We start from the raw sequence: 26,048 nt of genomic DNA on the forward strand, positions 1-26,048 counted from the left end.
AAATGACTTCATGACAGGTACTCCTGGGAGGAGGAATGGAGTCATGAAACTGTCAAAACAATGTCTACATTGAAGTTAGCAATGGCTTCCTGCTTGGTGAACTAAGGTCACATGGAATGCTAGATATTATGCTGTAAAGTGAAGACCTATTTGTGAGTAGGAGTGCATAAAATATATCCTTTCTTAGCAAGCATTCAGCAATCTGGATTTTATATAGAAAGTAGAGCTAAAAAATTGCAAATATTAACAGCATTTAACAATGCCTCAGGTTCTCAAAACACTTTACATGCTTAATCTCCTTTAATCCTCACAAGAACCCTTTCAAAAGAGGAAGCAGGTAGAAAGTGGTTGAGTGGGAATTCAAAACCTTGTGCTGTGATTCAGGGTCCTAAACTACCATCGAGTACTGTCTTGTCCAGAAACTCCTTAGGCGGTGCCAAGCTGCCTTCGGAAGTTATGATTTGTGTACCATGCGACTTCAAAGCCACGTGTCATGAACACACCTAATGTGGCGCTGGTTTTAGAATCAGATCTGAGTTGGAATCTCGGTTCTTAGGACCCAACTGTAAGGATGTGCAAGTGGTGTACTCACCTGTTAAGTGGGTCTAAGAGGATTTTATGTGCACGTACTGAGCCCTCGCGGGGTCAAGCCCTCACGCATCACCCGGCCTAAATGGACTGCAGGTGGAGCCTGCGTGCGCCTGGGCTCCAGGTTTGCCGCCAGAGGGCGCGCGCTTGCGCTCCGGCTCCGGCGTCCGGGAGAGCCTCCGTGCCGGGAGGCTCGAGGTGGCGCATGCGTGTCTCGGCCCCGTGGTTGCGATTGGCTTGAAAGCGGCCGACCTGGCGCGTGCACGCGCTGCGGCAAAAGGCTAGCGTCTCGGGCAAGATGGCTGCTAAAAGTTTTGCTTCCCGTCTCGGAGGGTCCCGGCGCTTTTTGAGAGGCTTCGTGGCCGGAGCTGTCGCGGGCGCTGCAAGCACTGGCCTCGTGGTGGTGCAGTTCCTCCGGAGTCGGGACGCGGAGCCTGCGGTGGTGGTGAGGGAGCCGGACGGTGAGTGTGTGGGCCCCCGGATCTCGAGTCCAGGCTGGTGCCTCGGACGGGAGCGGTAACCACGGACGCCGCTGTCGCCGCTCGCCCAGCCCTTGGTCGTCCGCTGTCCAGTCTCTTGGTTCTGCCTCCGCTCCGCACGTCGCGTCTCACCTGCCCGCTCCGTGTACTTCCTTCCCGCCGGGGTCTACTGTCCCCCAAGTACTGATCCCCACACGTGTTTTCAGCTGTCTTCTGCCCTCCCCTTGATTGTTAGCTCCATAATCGCTTGGACCGTGGTTTTTTTTTTAAGTTTTGTTCTCCACCGTATACACGGCCCGGTACCTGGTGCATAAATTGGCAAGTAAGTATAGATGAATGAACGAAGGACCCCATAGTTTTAACACAAGGGTCCCAAAGATCCGGGATCTCATGGCTGATGATCTGAGGTGGAGCTCATGTCATAATAATAGAAATAAAGTGCACAGTAAATGTAATGAGCTTGAATCATCCTGAAACCATAGGCCCACCCCCGGGTCCTTGGGAAGATCGTCTTTCAGGAAACCAGTCCCTGATGCCAAAAAGGTTGGGGAGCGCTGTTCTGGCAGATCCTTGAGCTGTCCTCCTTTGATCATTGTTTAAATGAAGAACACCTGCTAGCCTTCTTCACCGCAAGTAAATCTGCAAGTTGCCAGGTGTACCTTATATTTGACAAAGTAAATGAGCTCATGCTCATTTCTGCCTCCAACACGCGCATTTCATTTGCTCTTTCTGACACTTGGCATTTCGCGAGAGAGCTACTCTGGTGAGTTGAAACCTGGAGAGGTCATCGAGAGAGGGTTATTTGGAAACTGACTCCCTGTTCAGTAGGTGTTCAGTTTCTCCCACTAGGAAAAGCCCTGCCAGTTTTACCACTGTCTTGCTGCAGCATACATCTCTGCCTCAGTACCAGAACATTGAGGAAGGGTGTCAGTGAGGTGATCTTGTTGTTGTTTGGGTTTTGTTTTTTGTTTGTTTTTTTTTTTAACGAGGCATGTGGGATGTTAGTTCCCTGACCCTAGATTGAACCAGCACCTCCTGCATTGGATGCCTGGAGTCTTAACCACTGGACTGCCAGGGCAGTCCCTGAATGAGGGTCTTAAAAAAAAAATTAAAAGTCTGTGCTTTTGTCCCCACATTAACTCTTAAAGCATGGTGAATAGGTAGGCTGCCTCCCATTCAGTTATATCGACGACAGGAGTTTTTCTTGAGTACACTGCATTGTGTGGTGCAGAGATTCGAAAATTCGATGTGAAAGACCAGTTAAAATAGCTACAGTTTACTTGGTTAGAATTATGCAGTTGATTTTAGGCGAAACTAGTATTTTGCTTACTCTCTTCTTTGCCTTGTAAGTAATTGCAAAAAGGAGATTACCTGGTTAATGTTATGGTCAACCCAGTCCTTTGTCTTACCCCCTTCATTATTATTTTTTGTTCCTAATAAAAGTCACTAACTGTTACTTTTGCACCCTTTCTCACTTTTAGGTTCTTCGGAAAGGGCTGTCTTGGAACAATTTGGATTCCCTTTAACTGGAACAGAGACGAGGTGTTACACTAACCATGCCTTGTCTTATGATCAATCAAAGCGGGTGCCTAGATGGGTTCTTGAACACATATCCAAGAGCAAGATAATGGGTAGGTGGTTAGAAGCAAAGGTGTTGATGAAAGATGTTTCCAAATTGAGATCAAGGAGGGTTATTAATAATTTCAACCCTTTCTACATTACAGCGCTTGTAGAAAATGTTTGTGTGGCTCACTAGATAAATGGACCCTGCCTGGCTGTCTCAGGGGTTGAGAGGATCTGTATCTTGACACATGAATTGGAGGCTTTGTCACAAATATGGCTGCCGTGAGCACCACTCATTCATAACCTCCAGACATATTCTTTAAATGCCTGGCACTGTGCTGGGCCTTGGGGTTCTCTGAGTGACCAGAGTAGATGGTCTGTACTCCCAGGACACTTTGGTTGACCTAGCAAATACTCACGAACGTGTAGTTACACTTGGCAATAACTGTTTTGGAGGAAAGATGATTGCAAGTTGAGTTTGTGTATTTAAGGAACAATAAAGAATATGATGAGAGATTATAACAGCAGAACCTGATACTGCTTAGCGAGGCTTCTCTAAGAAAGTGGCCTGAAGAGTGGATGGCAGTTACCCAGGCAGAGGAGCTGGGTGGGTAGTGGGATACGGAGAAGAGCATTCCAGACAGGGACAGACATTCCAGATGGGAAAGCTGCCTCTTCAGAGGCCTCCATGTGAAGAGTGTTGTTCCATTAGGGAACTAAAAGAAGGCCAGCCTGGCTGTAGTGAGGGAGAACGTGATTTGAGATTAGAGAGGCAGGCAGGTGCATGCGTCTGTTCACATGTCCTCGTGTCTCGATGCATTCCTGTGATTAAGATGACCAGGTTTTGCTATTTACTGTTAGATTGATTTCTAGGTAGCTTTTCTAGTTTACACTCCCACTATCACTGTCCTATTTGTTGTTACACTCCCACCATTACTGTTTGTTGGTTACCAGGGTTAATTAACCCTCACTTTGAGGGTTGATATTTTGTGATTTATTCTTTCTTTGTGAATTTTTCTTTACTGTTTTCAATGGGCATATTCTTTTTTGAATTTTGTAGGAAATTTTTGTATGAAGACTATTACTTTGTCAGAGTTGTTTTATTCCCATTCCGTTATTTGCTGTTTAATTTGCTATTAATTAAAAATTAATTTACAAATTATTTCTGCATTGCTTTATAGTGCATACATGTTTAAATATATTAAAATGAGTGTGTGTCTTCATAAAGTACACATTAACCTGCAGAATAGCAGGAGGATTGGAATATGTTTGGCCTCCCTGCTAGTTTAGCTGGTAAAAAATCTGCCTGCAATGCAGGAGACTCTGGTTTGATTCCTAGGTTGGGAAGATCCCCTGGAGAAGGGATAGGCTACCCACCCCAGTATTCTTGGGCTTCCCTTGTGGCTCAGCTGGTAAAAAAATCTGCCTGCAATGTGGGAGACCTGGGTTTGATCCCTGGGTTGAAAGATCCCCTGGAGAAGGGAAAGGCTACCCACTCCAGTATTCTGGCCTGGAGAATTCCATGGACTGTATTGTATAGTCCATGGGGCCACAAAGAGTCTGACATGACTGAGCAACTTTCACTCTCACTTTGGAATATGCTTACTGCTAGAAGGGAGCTGATGTTAAGTGTAAACTTCATCATAGCAAGTGAAATTGATTATAAATTTTAAAAGTTATTTATTTGGCTGCCGCGGGCCTTAGCTGCAGCACACGAGATCTTTTAGCTGTGGCATGTGTCATCTAGTTCCATGACCAGGGATCGAACCTGAGCTCCCTGCTTTGGGAGCGTGGAGTCTTGGCCACTGGATCACCAGGGAAGTCCCTGATTATAAATTTACATCAAGAGAAACTCACTTGATTTAGTCCCAAGCCTGATAAATTTCCTTTAAATACAACAGTTTACCCAAGATGGGATTTAAGCTTTACTAATTTTATCTTGCGCTTAAGTTATTATTTCCCGAGGTATCTAAGAAAAAGCACTGTTTCATAATGTAAATCATGTGAGCTGTATAGTTTTGAGGAGGTAAAATAGAGCTAATTAGTGTTATTTGAAAATAGGAAGCAATATACCTGTGATTTCCTTGATTTTAGTGTGAAGCATTTGTTTTACAGTTTTAGTAATGACAGACTAAGTTATTTAGGTTAACTCTCCTGCCAAAAACAAGAAATGTTATTAGCAGTATGTAGAAAAAAAATCACTTAAAAAAAATACATGAAGAGCCTATATGATGATAGAGCTTTGCCAGGCCAATATTTGCGGGAATGCCAGAATCCAGAGAGGATCAGAGTGGTCTTGGTAAACTAAAGCCATATTGCTTTGTTTCTGTAGCCTTATGGGGTGAGGGGGACTGAAGGCAAGACTTAGTTCTTGCTAAACTCAAATGAAGTATCTGAACTATCCCAGGAACTTGAGACGTGCATGCCATCAGTAAGGATTGATACTACTGGCTAGCTGCTCAAAGAGATACCAGCTGGCAGCTTGCCTTGCTTAACGAATCTTGAGAGAGATTTGTCCACTGAGCATGGTGTGTCTTTTTTCTTCAGGTGATGCAGACAGAAAACATTGTAAATTCAAGCCGGATCCCAGCATCCCTCCAGCCTTCAGTGCCTTCAACGAGGACTATGTTGGCAGTGGGTGGTCCCGAGGCCACATGGCTCCAGCAGGAGATAATAAATTCTCAACTGTAGGCATATTTTTTGGGAGGGATGGGAACACAGGGCTGGTATTATGCGTTCCATGGGACTTGGAAATTAACCTAAGACCCAAACCCTAACTCTTGAGAATTTTCATACTCAACTTGGTAGTTTTCTTCCTGATTATACTTCTTTTCTTTGCTCAGATGCTCAAGCATTTTTAAAGGGGTTGAGTGAGGAAAACTAAAAGCTATGCAAAAGCTAATATGAGCTTAAACGACTCACTCATTCTTATTTTGAAAAATTTCAGACCTGTAGAAAAGTCGAGAGCACAGCAAAAATATTTTGACTTGGAGAAAAGTTGAGGATAGGACAGAAAATGCATCTTGATTCCTTTAGTTTATCTATAAATTGTCTTAAACCATGGACAGTAAATTGCAGACATGGTAACACTTCATGCTTAGGTAGATTGTTTGGGAGATTATACTATCTAAGGATGAGGATATTTGAATGTATATCAAGTTGTATCATTATACTAAGAAATTGTGCAAATGTGTTTTTGTACAATAATATCTAGTACACAGCTCATGTTCAGGTTTGCCAAATTGTCCCAATTATGTCATTTACAACTTTAAAAAAAAAAATTCAGTATCTATTCATGAGTCACATATTACATTTAGTTGTCATGTCTCTCTAGCCTCCTTTAGTTTAGGATACTTTTTCTGCCAAAAAAGGAGAGAAATGACTTTTCTGACGTTGAGATTTATTATATGAACTGTTGGTGATTATTGTCTTTAAGACAGTGACTCTCAACCTTGGATACTCACTATAAGAAGCAGGGAAGTCTTAAAAAATCCTGGTACCCAGACTGTAACCAGAGCAGGTAAATGAGGAATCCTAGGGCGTGGGACCCAAGCATCCACATTTTTGAAGCTCTGTAGGTAATGTCAGTGTGCATGCAAGCCTGAGAGCCACTTTTTGAAGAGTATTTGGTGACCTTGGTAGTTAGTGTAGATCAAGGAAACCTGATGACAGAGCCTTGGGCATGCAGGTCAGAAGCGTGAGGGGAATGAACACTGAAAAATGTGTTAGTTGCTCATTCGTGTCTGACTCTGCAACCCCATGGGCCTACCACGCTCCTCTGTCCGTGGAATTCTCCAGGCTAGAATACTGGAGTGGGTAGCCGTTCCCTTCTCCAGGGGATCTTCCCAACCCAGGGATCCAACCCGGGTCTCCTGCATTGCAGACGGATTCTTTAGTGGCTGAACCACCAGGGAAGCCTGAATAAACACATAGTGGGCAGAAATTCAAAAGGACAGGACTTTTTGTACCACTTTTGAACTAATGTGTTTGTACTATACTACTTAAATACTGCTGGGTTCCTGAAAGCTGACCTTTGTTGAGAAACTCTTTGCCCGAGACTTAACACTAGAATTCACGTTTTAGCTGTATAGTGGAAATTTTTTGTTCATATAGTCTACATTACATGTATGAATTTAATAAATTGTGAAGAAAGCTAGCACGCCAAACTACTTTTGTTACAGTCCTTATTCTGATGATGATCTTTACTGAGCTTTCTCTCCTGGAGTAGTTGTGGCTTTCATGTATCTAAGCAAATAGCAGCTGTAATTGCCTGGGGCTAAGGTTTGACTGAGGAACTGGTTGCCTGTCTGGAAGGGGAAGGCATTTCAGTGCGTGTTACTGTTTTTGTTTCTTTTCACAGAAAGCCATGGCTGAAACCTTTTACCTCTCTAATATTGTGCCTCAGAATTTTGATAATAATGCTGGATATTGGAACAGGTGAGCAGGGAGAGTTTTTAAAATGTGATTCTGTGGCAGATGAGTGATATGACAGGAGAATGTGTGCCTGAGCTGTTCCTCCTGTTTTTTGTTTTTCAAATGCTAACAGTACGGAAGATAAATGCTTTGGACTAGTGTTCTTTGCTGGATTTTGGGATAGTTTTCTATGGAAGTATAGACTTCAATCCATAGCCGGCCATTTTGGTCTTGTTTCCACTGGTCACAAGTCAAGTTCTGGAAGAAACGACTGGAAACATTACTGACGCAGTGGAACACTGTGCATTAGGCACAGGGCTCTGTATTTTTCTGTTGGTATTTAAAGAGTTGCTGAGCCTTTTGAGAACAAACCGTTGAACACAACCACGACCAGTGTTTGATAGAAGCTGTCTGCAGTAGTCCCTTCTTATCTGTGGTTTTGCTTTCTGCTGTTTCAGTTATTCACCATCAGTCACAGTCCAAAAATATTACGTGGAAAATTCCAGAAATATGTTTTATTTATTTATTTGAAATGAATTTTCTAAGTGTTAAATTGGTGCCTTGCCCAGTGACCTGATAAAACCTAGTGCTTCCCGGTTTCCCCGGTGATCAGTGGTTGGGAGCCTGCCTGTCCGTGCAGGGAACTTGGGTTTGGTCCCTGCTTAGGAACGGTTCCACGTGCCGTGGGGAGCTCAGCCCATGGGCCACAGCTGTTGAGTCCGAGCTCTAGAGCCTGCTTGCTGCAACTGGAGAAAGCCCATGTACAGCAATGAAGACCCAGCACAGCCAAATAAATTAACTAAAATTTTTTTTAAAGGTAAAGATTTAAAAATATATATATATATAGTACCTCCTGCCTTGTCCTGCCCGGGATGTGAATTCTCCCTTTGTCCAGTGTATCCCACCTGTGGGTCAGCAACCATCTCGCTTTCATAGCGCTTGTATTCACATTACTTACTAATGGCCCCAAAATGCAAGAGTCGTGATGGTGGCAACTTGGATTGGCTGAAGAGAGGCTGTAAAGTGCTTCCCTTAAGTGAAAAGGTAAAAGTTGTTGACTTAAGAAAAAAAAAATTGTATGCCGAAATTGCTGTGATGTAAGGTAAGAAGGAATCTTTTTATCTATGAAATTGTGAAGAAAACACTCATGCTGGTTTTGCTCTTGCATCTCAAGCAGCATAAATTACAGCCACTAAGTATGATAAGGGCTTAGTTTAGATGGATGAATTTGTACAGTAAGATATTTTCAGAGAGACTACACCCATATAACTTTTATTATAGCATATTGTTATAATTGTTCTATTTTATCATTGGATCTTACCATGTTTAGTTTATAAATTAAACTTTATCATGGATATATGTGTATAGGAAAAAACAGTATAAATAGGATTTGGTACTGTCTGCAATTTCAGGAATTCACTGAGGGTCTTGGAATGTATTCTCTATGGATGAGGAACTATTGTATAAAATCATCTGGGCATTCTCTATTTTTTCAGATGCTTTCATTCAGTTATGTCAGGGGGTCTTTTAGCTATTTAAAACTAATACTAATATTTCATTTTACACTACTAATGATATTTCATTTCACACTACTAATATTTCATTGCTATTAATACAGTGTGACAGTATTTAAGAAATGCTAGGATAAACCTGACTGTCCTACAATGGATGTAGTTACATAAAAAATATCAACTTGTTGAAATGATACATAATTCTTGAATAAAGTTTGAGAACTACTGGCGTAGAAAAATAAGGGAGGAAGCAAAACAAAATTGCAGTCGTAAACTTTTCATTGAATGGACACACAGGAAAATGTAGATAGTTGTATAAATGCATGTGTTTTTTTAAAGTTTTTTCATACAGCAAACTGGGAAGAACGTTGCTTATTTGCTTCTTAGTGTTTTATGCCATATTCACCTGTTTACATTGATTTCTGTAATTCAGTATTCTTGTAACTGCTCCTAAGGACTTGATAGGGTTTGCTGCTTTTCTGCATTTGGGTTTGAGACAATCACATATCTTTTTGCTTTCTGTTTTTCAGAATAGAAATGTACTGTCGAGAACTGACAGAGAGGTTTGAGGATGTTTGGATCGTGTCTGGACCGCTGACCTTACCTCAGACTGGAAGTGATGGAAAGAAAACAGTTAGTTACCAGGTAGGAACATGTTTTAACATTCAGGTTTATGTGCATGAGATTATAATCTCATTCTGTATTGTACTTTTTAGAATTATTATTTTAAAAAATATTTATCTTTTTGACTGCACGGAGCCTTGTTTGCTACATGCAGGATGTTTAGTTGCAGCAGGCAGGATCTAGTTCCCTGACCAGGGATTGAACCCAGGCTCCCTGCCTCGGGAGCTCAGAGTCTTAGCCACTGGACCACCAGGGAAGTCTCTGTATTCAACTTTTTAGTTTCATTTATTCACAAGGATTTATTGAGCAGTTGGAATGATAGGCATAGAGGATATAATGATGGGTTAAAAAGCAACCATTGACTTCCTTAAGAAGTGCACAGTTTAGAAAAGGAGACAGACATGTTATCAGCTAATTATGTTACAGTGTGAGCTGATGTATACATGCATAGATGGAGTGGTGTCAAAAAGAAGTGACCAGCCGTATTTGCAAGGGTCAGGAAGACTTCACAGAGGAGGGGATTTATTTATTTTTCTTTGGCCTGTGGGATCTTAGTTCCCTGCCCAGGGATTGAACTCTAGCTCCTTCATTGGAAGCACCGTCTCAACCACTGGACTGCCAAGGAAGTCCCCCGAGGAGGCGATTTTTGAGCTAGATCTTGATGGAGGAATAAGAGTGAACAAGAGTCAGGAGGGGGGCGTGGGAACTCCAGAAGATGGAGCGGTGTGAGCTCAGAACACTTAGGATCGACAGCAGAGTTGTGGGATTTAGGTATCGTTCTAGATACGGGCTGGACTCAAGCAGGTGGAGTGAGGAGAAATCGAGAACTACAGTAGACTAGTCGCGCATTCAGTTTTTGGGGTGAAGAAGAGGGAGACGTTGAGGAAGGCCTCCAGCTTGCAGTTATTAATAGTTGAATACGTGCCCAGGCTCTCAGTTGTGTCTGAGTCTTTGTGACCCCAGGGACGGCAGCCCACCAGGCTCCTCTGTCCATGGGATTTCCCAGGCAAGAATGCTGGCGTGGGTTGCTGTTTCCTTCTTCAGGGGATCTTCTCAACCCAGGGATGGAACTCAACGTCTCCTGCGGCTCCTGCTCTGTAGGCAGATTCTTTACCGTTGAGCCCAACCTGGGAAGCCCAGTTAGTTGAATAAATGGGAGGAAAAGCTTTTCTTTTAGATGCTTGGATTTTTTTGTTTTTAAAGGTGAAAAAAAAAATTTTTTTAAACATGCATGGTATTTGAGAAGTTTATGGATTAAAGGAAAGGGAGAATATGCCAGTATGATTAGTGGTGGGAGAGAGGCAGACCGCTTCTGCTGATGGGTAAGATGAGGATTCTGCCAAGAGGGTGGCTGAGTTGATGTACTGTGAGATGCACCGCGTGCCCAGGAACGAAGTGGGGTAAGGAGGAATAAGAAGTGGTCGAGTCAGTAAACCGAGATTGAAGGACTTCCTGGAAAGTCAAAGAGTGGGTGTGTTTGGAGGGAACAGATGTTTGGTAGATGCCGCCTGTTAGGTTACATAGTTACTTAGGGGGTCTCTGATAAAACTGAACGACCTGAGAAACAGATAGGAAAATAAAAACAACTTTAGGGTATATGCTGTCCCCCGTGACTGGCTTTTGATCAGCCTGTCTGGCTCTGAGGAGCAGTGATGTGTGGGTCTGTAAGGTGTCCACAGAGGTGCTCACACCCTCAGAGTGTTCCAGAAGTGCTTGTGGGAGTGAAGGAGTGGCAACAGAGACTTCCTGATAAACTGTACCTGTGGTGTGTCATGCCGAGAAGGACACAGTATCACCTCTGGTATTTCTGCCCAAGATGCATACTGTTGAGTGTCGTCATGCGGAAGTATTAGGCAAACCCCAACTGAAGGGCATGCCGTGAAATAGCTGACTCACATTCTTCAAAAATGTTAGTGTCTTCCAAGACAGAGGCATGTCCTCAAAGACAGAGGCTTGAGATAGTAACTGTTCAAGATGAATGGAGACTAAAGACTAAAATACATGAAATAAAATGCATTGTGTTATCTTAGATCAGATCCTAGATCAGAAAAACAAAAGTTGCTGAATAAGACTTTATTTGGACAATTGGTAACATTTAAGGTATGTAGGTTAGATAATTATATTTTATCAGTGTTAAATTTCCTGACTTTGATTATTGTACTTTGATTATGTAAGTGAATGTCTTTGCTCTTAATAAATACAAAAGGTTTAGGGAAAAAAAAACATAGAAAATGGTTGAGTGATAAACGGAATTGGGCAAAATGTTCAGAGTTGATGAATCCAGGTGAAGGGTGTACAAGTGTTTCATATGCCATCCTTACACATTTTAAATTTGCAATTCAGAATGAAGCAAATGTATATACCTCTTTAGAATATCTTTTGTATACCAGAATCCTATTACACTGGGTTATACAAAATTAACCACTAGAAAGACTTAACCTTGCTTTTCCTACTAAATAGTCGATCAGTGAATGGCATACAGGCATGTATAGGTATTCTCAAAGAGTTTTAGAAGAGATCCGTCAGCTCTTCTGATCCTAATTAGTGTCATGGTGATGAATGTGTGAGGGCAGTCACGGTGAGCTTCTTGAGGAGTGTACTCTGAATAACAGTCTTGTTTTTTTGTTTTAAAGCATTATCAGTCTTAGGCCTTTTCTTTCAGATTCAGGGCCTCTGAACCTGTAACATTAGTTTTCCATGTCTGTAGTAATTGATAGAACCTAGTCATGTTCACCCTGGCAAATCTTTTAATTCAGCAAATCTTTAAGTACTTGTCACATGGGAGGAATGTATGTGGAATTATAAATGACATGCTTCAAACTGTGTTCTTGGATACTTTTCCCCTTCTTTCCTCTCTTTCACATCATGGAAGTCATCTCTCTCTCTCTCTCTCAATGTCTTTGAGTCAACAACTTTTATCTGTTCTTTTACTTAATAACTTGTACTCAGATTTTGCTGGAGCTCTGAACACCTGCAGTGTTGTGGAGGCCTCCCACAACATTACAGGGCACAGCAGGTGTATTCTTAACCGCTGGACTGCCAGGGAAGCCCAGCAGCATTTTTGAGATCAAACTTGACTTCAGGTGGAATTTTACATTTAAAAATCTTTAGTGTATTTATTAGCATGAAAGGAAAATATGATCTGTTAGTAAATTAAATTAGAAAAATTGTCTCAGAGCTCCCCATTTTAAGAATTGCATTGGGCTAAAAATATATGTATGCATACACATCTATACACGTATAAACTTGGGTGAATTTGGCTAAGGGAAGCAGACATGAGAGGCAAAGCTCGGCAAGCGGAAGAGGCAGGAGAAAAGTAGGATGTATGCTCAGAAAGAGTAAGTCCCTCAGACAGTTGGCTTAGAGCACTTGTCTAGGGAAGAAGACAAAAATGAAAGGATAAATAACAAGGCCCTGCTGGATGGCTCAGAGAACTGTATTAAATATCTTATTATGACTGTAATAGAGAGGAATCTGAAAAAGAATATCTATGTGTGTGTACACCTGAAACAAATACATTATAAATCAACTACACTTCAAAAAAAAGTTTTAAAAAAAATTTAAAAAAAAAAAGTAAGATTTGTATCAGGTGCAAATGCTCACCTTGAATGCCCAACTGAAAATTCAGGTGATTTTCCGGCAATTTGTAATAAAACCATTATGGATAAAACCATGTCCTTAAGAGATGCTAAGAAAGGGGACATGGCATCGCCCAGCTTTTGAAGTGGGTCTGTTCCTCTCAAGGAATAAATACGTATTTGAATCATGGATCCTGTTTCCCAGGGAATGCTTTGCACCTATGTATGGAAGTTCATGTTTTGTTTTCTTAAATCTGTCCATTTAGTATTTCCTTCTTGTTTACAACTATACTCTGAACTTATTTTAGTAGAACATAGCTAATAAAAATAATGTATTTGTTTACTTTTCTATCTAGTGATGAAGCTTTATGTGTATCTAGTATATGCACTTTAGAGGCAGTGGAGCAGATGACCTGGGATTTATCAAGGGCCTTGTATAACTCCCGGTATGTATGTAGCTTTGTTCATGCTATCCCGGTCAGTCCTCACAAACAGCTCCTACAAACAGGCAGTGATTACCTTCTTTTATTGGAGGAAATTGAGGTCTCAAGGGGTCACATCCAAGTGACATTGCTAGTAACTGTCAAGGGGGAAGTCCAAACGTGGGTCTCTCTCCTTGTATGAGAATTGCCCGTCACTCACAGCGTTGTTCTTTAAGCTCTCAAAAGTCTCCAGTGAAGGGTTGGCTGTGCTCTTCATATATAGAAACTTAAGACCAGGAGGTAAAACACGGTGTGGATGGAGAGCAGTTACAGGTGATAGTTGCTGGCGTGCAAAAATAAGAGCAGAAAATGGGCCAAGAGGAGGATTCCTTCTAGCCAGGCAGAAGTGTCTGCTGGAATACGGAGGAAAGAACTGCAGAGTCACAGGACTGGAGTGAACGTGAGCCCGCGGGAAGATGAGAGGCAGTGATTTTATCAGAAGTGAGTCATCTGACAGCTCTAATCACAATCACCCCCTTTATTATAGCTTAGGTCAGCCATGTGCCTATTTCAAGAAGAGAGAGAATCCAGGCAAATGAAACATACCTGAATATTCCAGCCCGAACATTGTAATTGTCCTGGCAAGAAAGTGAGCTTTAGATTTGACGGCTCGGCCATGGTGGAGTTGTCCTGTGAGAAGTGCTTAATGGTCTTTTTTTCTTCTACAGCATTATCCAGACTTCCACTAATTCCAGGAGGGGGAGGAAATTGAAAATAATGCCTTCAGGGATTTCGAGGCATCAGCTGATGTGATCAGCAATTATTTTTTTAAATCTATTTTAGCTTTATGCAGTCTTAATTTCTATATCTATTTAATTGAAATCAGCTCTTTTATTGGATAAATATTTCCTTATGGAACTTCCCTGGGTGGATCCAGTGGTTAAGACTCCCATGTTTCCAATGCAGGGGGCACAGGTTCAGTCCCTGATTGGGGAACTAGGATCCTGCACGCCATGTGATGAGGCCAAAATAAATAAATAAAATAATAATAATAAAGTCTTGGGAACTTCCTGGTGGTCTAGTAGTTAGGGCTCAGCGCTTTCACTGCCACAGGCTGGGGTCAAAAAGTAAATAAAAGCCTTATTTAAAAAGTAGGCAAATTTATAAATATATATATTTCCTTACCCCCATCCTAAAGCACTCAGCAGAAGTGACCGTCTGGGAAGATGTGCTTGCTTCACTGGCTTGGCATCTCCCGCCCCCTCGCAGGGCGGGTGCCCAGTGTGAGAAGGACGGTCTCCCGGGGCTTGAGCGTCCGAAGTGGCTTCACAGGTAGCACACGGTGCGGCCACACCCCTGTTGATTCCCCAGCCCGGGACTCTCTTGCTCCTTGTCCCTCTGTCCGCTCAGGTCAGGATTCCCTGTTTATCACACCATCAGGTCTCCCTCTTTCACTTGATTAGTCTGACTCTGTTTTAAGGGCTTCATTTTTTGATGTGTCTAACAGTTTTATTTTTGGAATGTCTTTTTATTGTCTTACCGAGGGAATGTAACCAGATACATTACATCTGTCTGAGTCTTGCAGGTACATGTTTTTTTCCGCGTGATGCTGTGCTTATGACATGAGAGAGCAGGTTTAGCCCGGGTGGTGTTTGTGGCCAGTCTCTCTGCACAGAGTCAGCGTGAGGGCCCAGCTTTGTGTGTGTGGAGTTAGTTGGGGGTGAGACGGGGGAGCAAATTGTCATCTCCAGCTCTTGGGTGAGAAGAAACAAGACAGACCGGCAGGTATGGAAACTTAGCTCAGGTCGTGAGCGAGTGCCAGCTTTCTGATTGTTATATATATAGTATTTTCTTGTCACTCCCGGTTGATTTCCAGTTTTCATTACAGCCTTGACACGAGTTCAGTGCTTTTTGGTAATGTAACAACACCAAGAATTTCCTTTGTAAAGTATTTCTATACCTAAATATTATATGAAAAGGACTACTGCTAATTTACTGATAGATCGGTTAAGCCTTTGGGTCGTTTGTTTAGGCCATCATTTGTGTCCAGCCTACTTTCTTCTCCTGAAACCCTTTTGTCCACCTTGAACTGATCTCATCTTGCTTAATCCCACGTTTCCCCTGTCCTTCTGCAGAACCATCTTTTGTACCAAATGCAGTTGCATTCCTGTCTCTTGAATGATGTCTACTACAAAAATATCTTTTTACATAGGCCTTGCAGAGTTCAAAATAATTTTTCCTAATTTTTTAAACTAATGTGTCTTTGTGTCTACAGAACTATTGAGAGATGGACTGCTTGGGGAGTTTTACCAGTCATTTTATGAATGAAAAAAGAAGATGCTGTGACTTGCAACTTAGTGCAGGGCCTTAGGTCTCTGGGGTTTCAATTTGCTGAACTGTTCTGTTTTGGTGCCCTATTTTCTAGAAACATCTTCTGAAAATCTTCAGGTTTTCCTGAAAATGGAAAGAATTTATCTTGTTGGTTGAGTTGCCTACAAAGAACTTTTAAATTCAGTGAGGAAACAATGAGTTTTCTGAGTTTCCAAATAATACTGTATCAGACCTGGGTGTTCATTGGAAGGACTGGTGTTGAAGCTGAAACTCCAATACTTTGGCCCCCTGATGCTGACTCATTTGAAAAGACGCTGATGCTGGGAAAGATTGAGGGCAGGAGGAGAAGGGGACGATGGAGGATAAGATGGTTGGATGGCATCACCAACTCGGTGGACATGAGTTTGAGTAAACTCCAGGAGTTGGTGATGGAAGGGAGGCCTGGCGTGCTGCGGTTCATGGGGTCGCGTGGTCGGACACAACTGAGCAACTGAACTGAACTGTATTAGGCAGGTTAAAGATGTTTACTTTCTGAGAACAAAGCAGACTGAATCAGAGCAGATAGTGGCTAAGTTTCTATTTTTCTCTTTATTTCAGGGAAGTATATTTTACCCCGCTTTTGTTGAAATATTGTGAGAAGAGTCATACTTTGTGGTTCTTCATAGGAATTCCTGTGTCCATGCAGGTTCTCAAAAGCAGTTTTGGAGGTTCCCTAGCTGTGTGAATTTTTGGAAATATAATAGAAATGATAGATTTCCATGAGTTTAAACAATGAATCTTAAAATGTCAAGCTTCTTTACTTTTGCCTAGAATTTAATGAACCAGGCTGATTAGAAACCATGGTTGGCAGCACACGGGCATGGCCTCTTAATTATTTTTGAGAGTTGTCATTTGTGAGTGTAAACAAAGAGTCCATGAGGAGAGAAAATAATTAAGTGACTGGTCTTGAAGGCTCATCATAGTGGCCGTCTGAGGTCTGTGCTGCAGTGACAGAGGCTGTCCACCAGGTGGCACCAAGGATTTGCTTAACTCTTGGCTCCCCAGCTTGAAGGCCATTTAGACTCCCCTCCTTGTAAACCTTGGCGCCGCTGCTGCCGCGCCCTGCGTTCTGCTTCCTGACTTCCTCTGCACCCACCCCCCAGCGCAGGCACTGATGCCCTGTATTGACATCTCACCACATTCCACCTGCAGTGGGAACTGTGGCTGTTGACGTCTCCCCCCATGGGACGCTTCTTGAGAGCAGCCCGAGCTGTGTTTACTTTCAGCTCCTGTTACCTGTTCCTTTAGTATCTCCTGCAGTGCCGGGCACAGCGCCTCTGAGTTGCATTCTCGAGTGAGCATCTCTGGCGATCCGTGGGCTGGTTGTGTCCTCCATCGGGTTCACTGCGCTGTGTGTGCTGGTCTGTGGGGAACACGCATCAGTGACTTGTTGGAGGGGGTTATGTAGGTTGTGCGGTTCCGTAAACCTTGCTCTAAGCCGCACCCTGACCAACCGCCTGTCCTGATTCCAGGACGGCTCATCACAGAGCTCGCTGCTTCGGGCGGGTCTGCCCCGCGCCCTGTGGTGGGTCATGGCGGGGCCTCCCTGCGTGTAAGCAGACGGCCTCAGGGCTGTGGGGCTGTGCGTGCGGGTGGGAGCTGGGGAAGGCAGAAGCGGATCCTCCCCAGCTCTCGTCCCTCTGTCTTAGCTGGGCTCCCGGCGGGGCCTGCCCGAGTTGGCGGTTTCGGTCGGGAAGGGCGGGCCTGGGAGGACGGGAGCTCCACGCTCCTGTTGTTGTGGGGTTGTGTCATTTTATTGGAGGCCATTAAGGAAACGGATGTTCACGTTTTCTTCTTCAGAAAACAGATAATGGCTCTTAGGCCAATTGGAAGGAAATTTGAACAGGTTTCATAACAGTGTTATTTCGTTATTGCAGCCAGCCTACACAGGCGACCAAGATGTTTCCAGGCCCGACCCTGGCTCTGGCTGCTTCGTTGTGTGGACACCTTTCCAAAGTGTTAGATTTGATGACACCTTCAGGAGTTGTGTGTTTGATGGCAGACCTGAGTGTGCAGAGCTCTGAGCAGATGGCGTTTACATTTACCTAATGTAATTAAAAAAATTTTTTTTTAAGATTTTTGTTTTTTTGCAGGGACCATTTTAGAGTCTTCATTGAATTTGTTTCACTACTGTGTCTGTTTTCTGTTCTGGATCTTTGAGAGGTATATGGCTCTTAGCTCCCTGGTCAGAGATTGAGCCCACACCCCCTCCATTGGAAGGCTGAGTCTTAAGCACTGGACCACCAGGGAAGTCCCTATCTAATTAATTTTAAAAATAAGCCATAGTCTAGGTGATACTGAAGATATTAATAACTCATGTGGTGTGTCTGGCTGCTTCTTGAAAGGCTATGTGTTTAGCTCCCTAGTGAATTTGATAAACTGAGGCCATATTTTTATTTCCAGAGCTGGGAATTCCTTAAGCTGGCAGTTTTGACTATTGAATGTTAGCACCGAAAGTTCTGATTATGAGACAAAGAGGAGGCTACGACTTTTCTTGTCCATTGAAACACCCAGGACTCACTCCTGGCATTGCTTTGTCCTACAAAGAGAGCAGAGAATGGGAGCCCTGGTCTTTGGGATGACCTTACTTTAAAGATGATCAGAATCTACCTGTTAAATGCTCCTCTTCTCTGAGAATCTGTCTCGGTTTATTATTACCTTTGGCAGTTGAATTTAAATCCATTGGGGTGGGGTGGAGTAGCTTGTTAAGTGCATTTTTGGAAATGCATCTAGAAGTCTTTTCAGGAAATATTTGGGACTTGCTTCCCTGGTGTCTCAGATGGTAAAGAATCCACCTGGAATGTGGGAGACCTGGGTTTGATCCCTGGGTTGGGAAGATCCCCTGGAGGAGGGCATGGCAACGCACTTCATTATTCTTGCCTGGAGAATCCCATAGACAGAGGAGCCTGGCGGGCTACAGTCCATGGGGTCTCAAGGAGTCGGATATGACTGAGGGACTCGGCACAGCACAGTGCAAATTGGGCTTCCCAGCTGCCATTAGCGGTAAAGAACCCGCCTGCCAGTGCAGGAGACATGAGAGACATGGGTTCGATCACTCAGTCGGGAAGATCCCCTGGAGGAGGGCATGGCAACCCACTCCAGTATTCTTGCCTGGAGAATCCATGGACAGAGGCGCCTGGCGGGCTGCAGTCCGTGGGGTCGCAAAGAGTTAGACACGACCGCAGCGCCTTAGCACACACGCATAGCACATATTAGCATTGCTAATACGAGTGCCTTGTTCACAGGTGATCGGCGAGGACAACGTGGCAGTCCCCTCCCACCTGTTCAAGGTGATCCTGGCACGCAGAAGTGCGGGGTCTGCTGAGCCCCTGGCCCTCGGGGCCTTCGTGGTGCCCAACAAGGCCATTGGCTTCCAGCCCCAGTTAAGTGAGTTCCAGGTGAGCCTGCAGGACCTGGAGAAGCTGTCTGGACTGGTGTTTTTCCCGCAGCTGGATAGAACCAGTGACGTCAGGAACATCTGCTCGGTGGACACCTGTAAGCTCCTGGACTTCCGGGAGTTCACCCTGTACCTGAGCACAAGAAAGGTTGAGGGGGCCCGATCGGTAGTCAGACTGGAAAAGGTCATGGAAAATCTTCGGAACGCGGGCATCGAGCCCGACGAGTACTTCATGACTCGCTACGAGAAGAAACTGGAAGAACTCCGAGCTCAGGAGCGGTCAGGCATCCTGGGGGAGAAGCCCTCGTAGTTCTCGTCTCAGAAGCGTGTCGTGGTCTCTAAGGAAGCAGGTGTGGCCTCTTCGGGATACTGTGTTTTAGCGACTCTTGTTCTTAAAATGGTGGAATCCTAAATTTCAGACCAGATTTCTCCCCAGAAGGTGAACGATGTCAGATTTTTCGGCTGGCACAGTATTTGACACCGGAAGTGATTATATAAGGAAGCTGCTACCACCTGCAGATCACGGGCTGGTCTCCTGTTGTGTTAGCAGGAGGGCTGTGTCTGCTGGACGGGTCCCTTCGGAGGTGTTGGATGTGAAGGTGTGACATTTTCTGTCTCCAGGTCGTACCGTGTCTTTGTATCTGCTCAGCCTTCTTGCAGCCCAGTATTATTTACATGTTTTCGTTAACTAAGACGTGAGTTGGTCTGATGCTTCTGTGCGTTATCCTGACCACACGTGTTGTGTATTTCTCTCTCTCTCTGTCTCGGTCCTCCTCTTGTGGACCCACTGTTTCTCCTCTTCTGTCATGTAGATGCCCCAGCACCTACGTTTTCTGCTCACCTAGTGGGTCGTGTATACAAAGCTCAGTGCTTTTCATGTATTATCCTGATACTACCCTCCGAGGGAGATGGCACTGTCCTCGTTTTACCCACGAGGAAGCTGAGACTTGGAGAGCTTAAGTGTTTTGCCCAAAGTTCATCTTCCCAAAGAAGTAATCCACAAGGAAAGAGGCACCCAACACGGGGTATGTTAAAGTCTTCTCTGACACAGAGGCTTTTGACTTAGAAAAATGTTCTTCCGTGGGTGTCTATGACCCTGGAGACTGTTTGGTAAGAGGGTCTGGTTTCTTGTCGGCCATCCAGCCAAAGAGACTTGAGTGTCTTCTGATTTGAACCTTCCTTAGTTCTTTGGGAAGAAATAGTCACAGGTGATTGACTGAGACGTCAGTGCTTTCTGCGGTTTATCAGAGTCCCTACTTGCCTTCAGAAATGTGGTTCTTCTAAGTGACTGGCTGGTGCCAAATCCATGTGTTTGTTGCTTTCCAGATGGGCCTTTTGTTCCTGAGATTGAGGGACCTAAGAAGGGTCTGTGCCCGCAGAGTCACCAACTTGTGGCCTGAGCACCTTTGTGCTTGCTTGTCTACGTGGATGGCAGAGGGCAGGTGGTTGGGCCAGCGACCCAAAGACAGCTAGCTGTAGGGAAAGCAGTAGCTGTGTTTCTGAGCCAGGCCTCTAGTTAGGGATTTATGTGGGATCCTTTCATGGGCTGTCATCAGCGTAGGCAGTAAAATATCTTAAAGTAGCATTCAGGCACTTGTCTGACTGTGTCCCATCACCGCTGTCTTTCCAAGCGGTGCTACCAGAACAGTTTTGGTGGTATTGATGTGTGTATCTCCAGCAGAAATGCCAAGATGCTAAGATAAAGGCACAAGGGATTTCCCTGGTGGTTGAGCGGTTGAGGATCTGCCTGCCAGTACAGGGGACATGAGTTCAGTCCCTGGTCTTGGAAGATGCCACGTGCCATGGAGCAGTGAAGCCCGTGCGCACAGAGCGAGCCTGAGCGCCTCGAGCCCATGGTCTGCGGGGAGGGGCCTCCGCAACGAGGAGCCCGCACACGGCAACGAGGGGTAGCCCCCTCTCACCGCAGCAAAGACTCAGCACAGCCAAGAATAAGTAAAATTATGTTAAAGGAAAAGATAAAGATAAGATGATGATGGTAGATCTTGTTCTGCTTTATTTGGGTAAAAAAGAAAGAAGTTGGGAGGGTCAGAATACCCCAGCCTGATTAATACCGGCCTCTCTCAACACACTGTTGCCCATTAGCTTGTGCCTCTTTTTCTTCTCAGGGAGAAAGAGCCAAAATGTCACTGTGAAACCAAAAAAAATCTGTTACTTTCTCTCCTCGTCAGAGAGGTGAAAGCATCTGGGTGTTTCTCCAGGAGCCCGAGGGCGGTTCTGGGGGAGAGGTCCTGCTGCCCGTCTTGAGGGGTGAGCCCCCATCCGATGGCCCCCGGGCCCGTCACCATGCTGTCCTCCCACGGGAATTTCCATCGGACATGGGGTTATTCCCACGCCATTCTCACTCCTGTGTCTTCACCTGGATGGTAGAGAATCTGGATTTTTAGATCCATCCAGTGTTCTAACACATTTTAGAATGTAATGAGAAAATGCTAAAAATTTTCTAATTAGAAAATTAGTCATTAGAAAACGTGTTAGAAGATGCTACCTGGTTGTTGTGGAATATAGAGATAGCTCCTCATACTAAATGCATGTAAATATATAAAATGTGCTCTCTCCCAGCCCTCATTATGGTATGTAAAAGCTGTGTTGGTATACCACAAGTGATGCTTGAATGTTTTCTCCACACTCCCATTAAGAGTCCCTCCAAGACAAATTTTGAAACGTAAGCACTGGGTAGAGCTCAGGACTTTGCTCTGAATCAGATCACTTCCGCCTGCCCCATGGGACAGCTGAGAACTGGGGCTCACCCGCAGCAGAGCCCCAGGCCGGGCGTATCCCCCTCACCACTGCCCTGAGCTGATCACCGCCCAGCCCTCCTCGGCTCCTGTGAGTTTTTGGGCTCCTGTACCTGGGACTCTGCCTTCCGCCCCGATACACCCAGGGAGCCCCTGGTGCTGCCGGGGGAGAAGGAGCAGGCTGGGGTCTCTGCTGCTGAGAGCCCCCCTTGGGGGTGAGGGACTCACTCCCTAATCTCTCTCCACTCAGAGTGACATCTTTATTTCGAGGCTTCAGGCTCTTTGGTCTGTGGACTGAGACTGTTTCACCAGTATCGGGTGTGACAAGGGGGGCCTTACGCCAGCGGCCAAGGTAGGATGGGCGTGTGAGCCCCTTAAATGCCTGCCAGCGCCTCTGGCCTCGGGCCTCAGGCTTCACACTGCAAACCTCGGCCCCTCCTTCAGGACGCAGACTGGAGCCCAGCAGGAGAGGCCGAGTCTGATCGTGAGGGAGTGGCTTCCTACGAGCCGGGCTCAGCCTGCAGCCCTGCTCTAGGAGAGACCGTGAGTATCCCGCGTGCTCCCTGCCCTCATCCTCGTGAGCCCGTGTCTGTCGCTGGTGTCAGCGTGGCGAATCTCGGGTTTCCCATCAGCAGCCTGTCCCGACCAGGGCCTGCTGTGTGTTCCCTGCTCATCCCACGTCCACCGTGTCTGCCCTTCCCCTTTATGGGCCCTCAGTCTCCTCCTTGATGGGTTCTCTGATTCATTCTGGGGGAGCTGGTGAGGGCTGGCCTCATATTGGCTGTGGAACTCCTGCTCTTGCCTGCCTTCATGCACAGCCTCTCCATCCCGCCCGCTGTGCTGGATGTTGTCATGGAGACGACCTATCACAGGATAGCATAGGCCCCCCACCTCTAGGGACCAACCCTTAGGTCAGAGCACTGACCAGAGGCACTGCACTGTGTATAATTTGGGCCAGGGGAGATTGGAGATTAGTTGGTGGTTGGATGGGCTTTTTTCGTGTTCCTGAACTTGACAGTTTGGCCAAGGACTGGTTTGCTCTGAGACCACAGCATCTTTAGGGATCACTGTGACCTAATGCATTTGAGTTAATTTCAAGCCTTCAGAGAAGTTGTTAAGTACAGTGAATGTCCTCTCCCTCGATGTCTGTGTCTCATGTGCATTCTTTTCTCGAACCATTTAAAATTGTATTAAAAATATAAGTTGTAGGCACAGGACTTTCTTTTAATTGAAGCATAGTTGATTTACAGTGTTGGATTAATTTGTACTATACAGCTGAGTAATTCAGTTACACACACACATATATATTTTTTATATTCTTTTCTATTATAGTTTATCATAGATACTTAATATAGTTCTTTGTGCTATGTGGTAGGACGTTGTTTATCCATTCGGTTTATATTAGCTTACATCTGCTAACCCCAAGCTCCCAGTTTATCCTTCCCCAGCGTCCTCCCCGCTGGCAACCACAGGTCTGTTCTCTGTGTCCGCGAGTCTGTTTCTGCCTCATAGGCTTTTTTGCATTGTCTTTTAGATTCCACATACAAATGATATCATGTGGTGTTTGTTTCCCCATTCTGATTTATTTCACTTAGTGTGATAATCTCTAGTTGCATCCACGTTGCTGCTGATGGTGTTACTTTGTTCTTTTTATGACTGAGCAGTGTTCTGTCGTACCTGCACCACATCTTCTTTATCCGTTTCTCTGCTGAGGGCCATTTGGGCTGTTTCTGTGTCTTGGCTGTTGTGAGTAGTGCTGAATGGAGTATTGGGGTGCGTGTATTGTTTCAGATTTTGGTTTTCTCTGGACATGCTGTGCCTTTGGTTTTGCCAGCAGGTGTTTGACACAATGGCAAGCCCTTCTTCATTTTGATTCCATCTAATGGCCTCCTAGGGAAAATTCTGGGACACTGGTCAATCTGTAAACCTGCAAATAAGGAAAAGATAACTAACATCATGTGGTCACAGTATTCTTTAGGTGGAGAAAACTGGTTGAAACTGTTTTTAACTTCCAAAACTAATCCTTTCTGCAAGTACAATTAGAGAAAACTGACTTGATTAAACAGAACACTGACCCCTGAGAGAACAAAAATATTCTTAGCAGAAAACTTGAAGTAAACTCTTGCCATGTCCTTGAAGTACAAACACAGCCCACTTTGCCTGGGACTTCAGCCTTGAGTTTAATTGTTAGAACTTCAAGTCAAAGGGGGAAAAAGGAGGGAAGAAAAATAATCCTTTTAAAATCAAATGTGCAAATTTGACTATTGTGACTATTATTCATAAACTGATAAATTTAAATGCAGTGACTGAGTCAAGAAATACAAAAAGATTTTTAAAAAATGAGATCTCTGTCTGGATGTATTTATGTCGGAGTATGTGTCTGAATAATGTTGCTGAAGTTAATTTGTACATGAGCTCTATTTAATTGGCTTAAAGAAAAGTGTTTACAAATGAAATCTGCAATTACCTACTTTTGCAAGAGGGAAACTCAGGATAGTTGTGTTCATTCGACTCATGTCTTGTACCACATTGAGAAAAGAAATTGTAGTTTGAAAAAAATGCCTGTTTTTAGTGGTTACAGAATATGCTCTTAAGTTTGCTGATGCCAATATGACAGATAATTCACAATTGCTTTCTTCTTTGTTCTCACTAGAGAGTGAGGGTTTTTGTTTTGTTTTGTTTTAGGGGTTGAAAATTATAGTATGATATTAAAGCTACTAAAATGGGAAGGGAACCATAGTAGGTGTGTAAAGCATGTACAAGATGCATTACTAGCAAAACAAGGTATAAGGACTGGAGATATTTTTGTTGAGGGAAAAATATGATAATTTTGTCCTACAAGTTGGTGGTTGTTTCTGGATGGAAAAAATAAGGGAAGACTTAATGCGAATCCAGAAAGTGATAAAAAGGGTTGTGAAAAAGGTACTGCAAGAAAAGAGTTTTCTGTGTTGTTAAGAATGATCCCCTCATTGTCAGGCTTCTGCCATTCAGATGACCTTATAGCATGGAAATAGTTTACTCCTAAGTCAGGGTATTTAATAAACAATAGCTGTGAATTAAAAAATCTGTGGGAAACCCAAGAGGGCCACTTGGCTTTTCCTGGCTCCCTGACAAACCTCATGTTCATCTGATGGGTTATAGCTTTCAATCCTGCAGGGATGATCCTGTCACAATGAAAAGGAAAAGGTTAGAAAATGTGTTTCGCACTTGGAGTATAGTTTCTGGAAGTTCCAGTGACCAAGACACTCACTTCACAGGACAGGTCATACAGTCCTTAAAAACGTCACAAACTTTTTGAAATGATCACTGTCAGTAGCGTCCTCAGTCATCAGGCAAGGTCAACAAAACTAATGGGAAAACTGGACTCAAACAGAACAAAGATAAATTATATGAGATTAAGTGAACTGCTCAATATGATTGTGATCTTTACGATTTGTTTGACATACTTCTGGCTACTAATATTTGTTTTTCAAATACAGAAAAAAACTCCTTTTCTCAAGCTACTTGTGATTTACAACAATACGGTAATTTAAATGGGTAAATTTAAATCACCCATTGGGTAAAATTAAAATACTTTGGTTTTGTCTCTACCTGCTTCCTCCAGAAACTGGAGAAACTCTTAGCAACCTTATCAGGTGAATGAAAAAGACTCCCTTGTCATCTGTAGGAATCTAGATATTATTGGGACCTGGAAAAAAGACAGATGTACTGTCTATAGATATCATAGGCAGAATCTGAAGGCAAGCCACTGGCATGGCTTTCCTGGCCTTGAGAGGCCTTCAGAAGTTCAATGTGAGATTCCTACTGAAAAGTTCCAGTGCAACCAATTTTAAAGAGCCTAGGGACTTACCTGGTGGTCCAGTGGTTAAGACTGTGTGCTTCCACTGCAGGAAGCATGGGTTCAATCCCTGGTCAGGGGACTAAGATGTCACAAGCCACACATTGCAGCATAATAAATAAAAGCCTATATAAGCAATTAAATTTATAAGTAACCAGGCCAAGTGTATTGAAACTAAACTTACTTTGAACAAATCAGCCTTAATTAGTCTGGGTTTAGTAAAAAGGAAGATAATCTAGAGAGAAAAAGTGTATTTCAGTTGTATATATGTGTTGATAATGCAGTTCTGTATTTACTGAGGCTTTGTATTTATTATCTATGTCCAAAATGGCTCTTTATTGCTATGTTATATTAATATACAGTTTATCTGAACTAGTAAAAGAGTGTTTTAAGCTTGTTTCCAAAGCCAGTCATAGTCATCTCTCTTTGGATGAAGATCAGATGCCGTGTGACCTACAACTAAGGGGTTATGCGCACTGGAAAAGACCTGATTGAAAGGATGAAGCCAA

The 26,048-nt window shown here is 43.9% G+C and overlaps 1 protein-coding gene across 1 annotated transcript; it reads left to right on the plus strand.

Annotated features, from left to right (window-relative positions):
• The first annotated feature begins 798 nt into the window (after positions 1-798).
• On the plus strand, positions 799-19,637 carry EXOG (exo/endonuclease G). Its single transcript, XM_020897946.2, has 6 exons — positions 799-1,049; positions 2,549-2,698; positions 5,178-5,317; positions 6,991-7,067; positions 9,085-9,199; positions 18,794-19,637. The coding sequence occupies exons 1-6, from the start codon at positions 887-889 to the stop codon at positions 19,253-19,255; spliced, it is 1,107 nt and encodes a 368-aa protein (XP_020753605.2). The 5' UTR covers positions 799-886; the 3' UTR covers positions 19,256-19,637.
• The last annotated feature ends 6,411 nt before the right edge of the window (positions 19,638-26,048 follow it).

The sequence above is a fragment of the Odocoileus virginianus genome, chromosome 26 (assembly GCF_023699985.2).
Source record: "Odocoileus virginianus isolate 20LAN1187 ecotype Illinois chromosome 26, Ovbor_1.2, whole genome shotgun sequence".
NCBI classification, from domain to species: domain Eukaryota; kingdom Metazoa; phylum Chordata; class Mammalia; order Artiodactyla; family Cervidae; genus Odocoileus; species Odocoileus virginianus.